The sequence below is a fragment of the Diceros bicornis genome, chromosome X (genome assembly GCF_020826845.1).
Source record: "Diceros bicornis minor isolate mBicDic1 chromosome X, mDicBic1.mat.cur, whole genome shotgun sequence".
Lineage (NCBI taxonomy): Eukaryota > Metazoa > Chordata > Mammalia > Perissodactyla > Rhinocerotidae > Diceros > Diceros bicornis.
The window spans coordinates 91,554,314-91,557,773 of record NC_080781.1 but is presented as its reverse complement, the minus strand read 5'-3'; the positions used below and the strand labels follow the sequence as shown (position 1 = coordinate 91,557,773).

General features: G+C 36.8%; 1 protein-coding gene across 1 annotated transcript; it reads right to left on the bottom strand.

Moving 5' to 3' along the window:
- Positions 1-2,909: 2,909 nt before the first annotated feature.
- LOC131400542 (SNRPN upstream reading frame protein-like) lies at positions 2,910-3,125 on the bottom strand. The gene has a single exon (XM_058535253.1). The coding sequence runs from the start codon at positions 3,123-3,125 to the stop codon at positions 2,910-2,912; it is 216 nt and encodes a 71-aa protein (XP_058391236.1).
- Positions 3,126-3,460: the final 335 nt, after the last annotated feature.

Here is a 3,460-nt window from a genome sequence, read left to right as displayed (position 1 = left end):
ACATCTTAATGACTGGTATCAAAAATCCCAGGAAAATGTGTTATGGCACAATGTAATGTGCTGAAAGTTATTTTCCCTTCTCATAAGGATCATTTCAGTTATAGAAAGTGTGCTTTTTAAATATATTAAAAGAAATTCAGACAAGTTTTTAAATCCCGTTATCTCTGTAATGACTTAGTTTCTAGACAAAATTGGCATCCTTTTAAAAACTTGAATTTTTTTTCTTCAGTTCGTTTCCTTTTTCATAAATGTAGCCTAGAAGATAAACCTGTTGTATGAAGTCACAGACTGAAGGCAAAAACAAAAGACAGGAAGGAGGTTACATAGTTTCATATGATAAAGCCAAGATAAGAGAGAGATCAAATCACTCTCATCTTTTTGCCGCTTATGTTTGAACTCGCCAGTGTAGAAGGTAATAATGCACACTTCTATCTTCCTAATAACTGCCTGTTTAATGGGGCTTTACTTGTCTGCAAGTGCTGGTCCAATTCTATTCTTTTTGTTTTTCAACATTCCTAGTTTTTGCTTTTCCTCTTTTTTTACAGCCAATTTTACACATTCGTTATTTTCTTCTTAAAAAAATTTTGATTGAAATCTTCTCTTAGTTTTATATTTCCTCTCATCCCCTCCCAAACTCAGACACCAGCCCCTTTGAAGTTTCTTGAGGGACCACATATTGCCAGAGCGATTTCTGTCATGAGCTTACAAGCACCATGCATGAGTCATTCCCTATTTTCTTCCCACTCCCTTTCAATTCAAAATGCATGCTCTCTTGGCAATACGGAATGATACATTTCAACAGAGCACACTTTATAAATGTCTGTTAGACCACTTATATTTTATAGGGAATCAAATGTTCATGTCTTAAATACTGGCCAATCCTAGGTACTTCAGAATGAAGGTTATATAAAGTTTGGTCCAAGTAATGCCATCATAGTATGTCACGGAGTTAACTTAATGGTATTATTATCTTCAAATAAATGTTTCCACCCATTCTGTTCCTCAGACCATTTTCAATTATAAACTGTAAAGTAAAACTGAAATTGTCAAGTCCCATCAACAAGTGTTGATTAAGCACATCTTGGCTCTTTAAACACACTAAAAACTGTAATACTGAGAATATACATTTTCTTCCTTGATTTTATCACCAACTAGGGCCTCAAGAGGCTCAAAGCTGGGTTTGGAAGCAATTAACTGTTTTCCTAAGTTGTTTCTTTTCCTTTGTATGTTAAGGAGATGTCACCACCAACCAACCTGAAACTGACCAAGGGAGAAACTCAAAGGAGATGTAACCACCAGCCATCCTGAAACTGACCAAGCCTCACCACAAGAGCTACACCCATGACCTTTGCCTTATTTTTAATGCAAAGATCTCTCCAGGAGGAGCTTAGGCCTCATTATATGGAAGCATGTTCTCCAACTGAGCCTGTGCAAGCAAATACCTGCCTCTCCCTTTTGAATATTCATTCCCCAACTGAAACAAAAGTTCCTGCTTCCCTTTGTTTGGGGATGCCATGACTTTGGGAATGATTCCTCACGGCCTAGTATTTGCTGCAAATACATTTTACTTTGTGAGACAACTTCCACTGGTGTAGAGTCTTATTTAACTCACCAGGAGGTGAACTCACTTGGTTTGGTAACAATTTCTCTTCCTGTTATTACTTTTCCACTATCTTTGTGATTTCTAATCTCCAACCTGTTGATCTTCTGAATGTGGCTATTGAAATAACTACAATGTTACAATGGCTAAATTGAGAGACAATCAAACGTTTTTCGAATTGATTTTCCGAAATAAATGGCCAAGGGCAAAATTTGAAACTTAAGCAAAATCCTATATATTTCTAAACACTTTATTATTTGCAAGTACAGAATAATTACTTCCTCATTTTAAAACTAAGAAGTATAAAAATTAGTCACTGCATAATAGATACAATTGATTCTCATTATTTGCAGGTTCCATATTTGCAAATTTGCCTCACTGCTAAAATTTATTTGTAAATTTTAACTCAAAATCAACACTCACTGTACATTTTCTGTCATTTGTAGACATGCACAGTGGTGACAAATTTGAGTCACCGATGTGCAGATTCCCAGTTGAAGTCAAACAAGGCAACACTGGCCTTCTTGTTTCAGCTCTCATATTGGAAACAAGTGTCCTTTTTGTGGTCTATTTGGTGCTACATTTTTTTGTGCTTGTTCTTGGTGATTGTGCTGTTTTAAATGGCCCTCAAGCATAGTGCTGAAGTGCTGTCAAGTTTTTCTAAGCTCAAAAAGGCTGTGATGTGACTTACAAAGAAAATACATGTGTTAGATAAGCATCATTCGGGCATGAGTTATAGTGCTGTTGGCTATGAGTCCAATGTTAATGAATCAACAAAATATATTAAATAAGGTATATTTAAACAGAAGCACACATAAAACAAGGTTATATACTGATTGGCTGATGAAAATCTTGTGACCAGATGCTCACAGGAACCTAACCTTGCATTTCCCCTAGGAGCAATGGTTCAATACTTTATAAAACATAACTACTGCAAATAATAAGAATCAATTGTACTTTAAACCCAGGTTTAGTTAGAATTGCCAAGAAATCAGCTACACAAATAAATTAATAAAGTATCTTTCTATGACAAGATCTCTGGGTCATAGGCCCTTGGACTTTTCCATAAAAGGAGTACTAAAATTAGGTTGATTTATTTTGGTGAAGATAATTCCCTGTTTGCAGGAAATAAAAATGTCTGTGATTAGCAAATATATCTCTAACAATGCTTAAAGAGAACATTTGAAGATTCTTAGTTACTTTTTTTTCATGGCTATCTTGATTACATTGTCAGCTGATTCAAATACTTCGATACATTGTCAGCTGATTTTTCTCTTGGAATCACTTACCTTGATGTGCCAATACTGCTTTAACCACCTCTTGGTGTCTCAGCTAAGAATGCCTGTCTCAGTTCCACCTGGAAATCCACCACAGGTGCTTGCTGCTGCTGAGATCGCCTCAGGTACAGCCGACACTCTTGGTTGCTCAGTGAGGCTGTCCTTCTATGTTTGACTTGGATTTTCACCTCTGGTATCTGGTAGTCCATGGTCTGTCTCAGATGTAAGCGGTCCCTAGCCTGCTGCATTGAGCCCCTGGCTGCTCCTCAAACCAGAGCCTCAGGCATCTCCAGCAGCCGCTCAGCTCTCCTCAGTTACCTTACAGAGAGTAACACAGCAACAGTGAATATGTGTCAATAGGTTACCAAAATAATTGTTGCCAAGGTTTATAACCCCACAGAGTGAAACAATTTTTAAAACATCAGGCATCAAAGAGATTTTTCTCTGTCTATGTTCCTAAATGTATATAAGATACTGTGTGAGATAAAGAAGGCCAAACGAAAACATAGCTAGATGTGATTTTGCTGTGGTGATGTGTTTGGTTGTTGTTGATTATCCTTGGAAGCGAATTCTATTTCTTGGT

Bases quoted from the DNA above. Each gene is read 5' to 3' on its own strand.
- LOC131400542 (XM_058535253.1), bottom strand. From the start codon at position 3,125: ATGCAGCAGGCTAGGGACCGCTTACATCTGAGACAGACCATGGACTAC.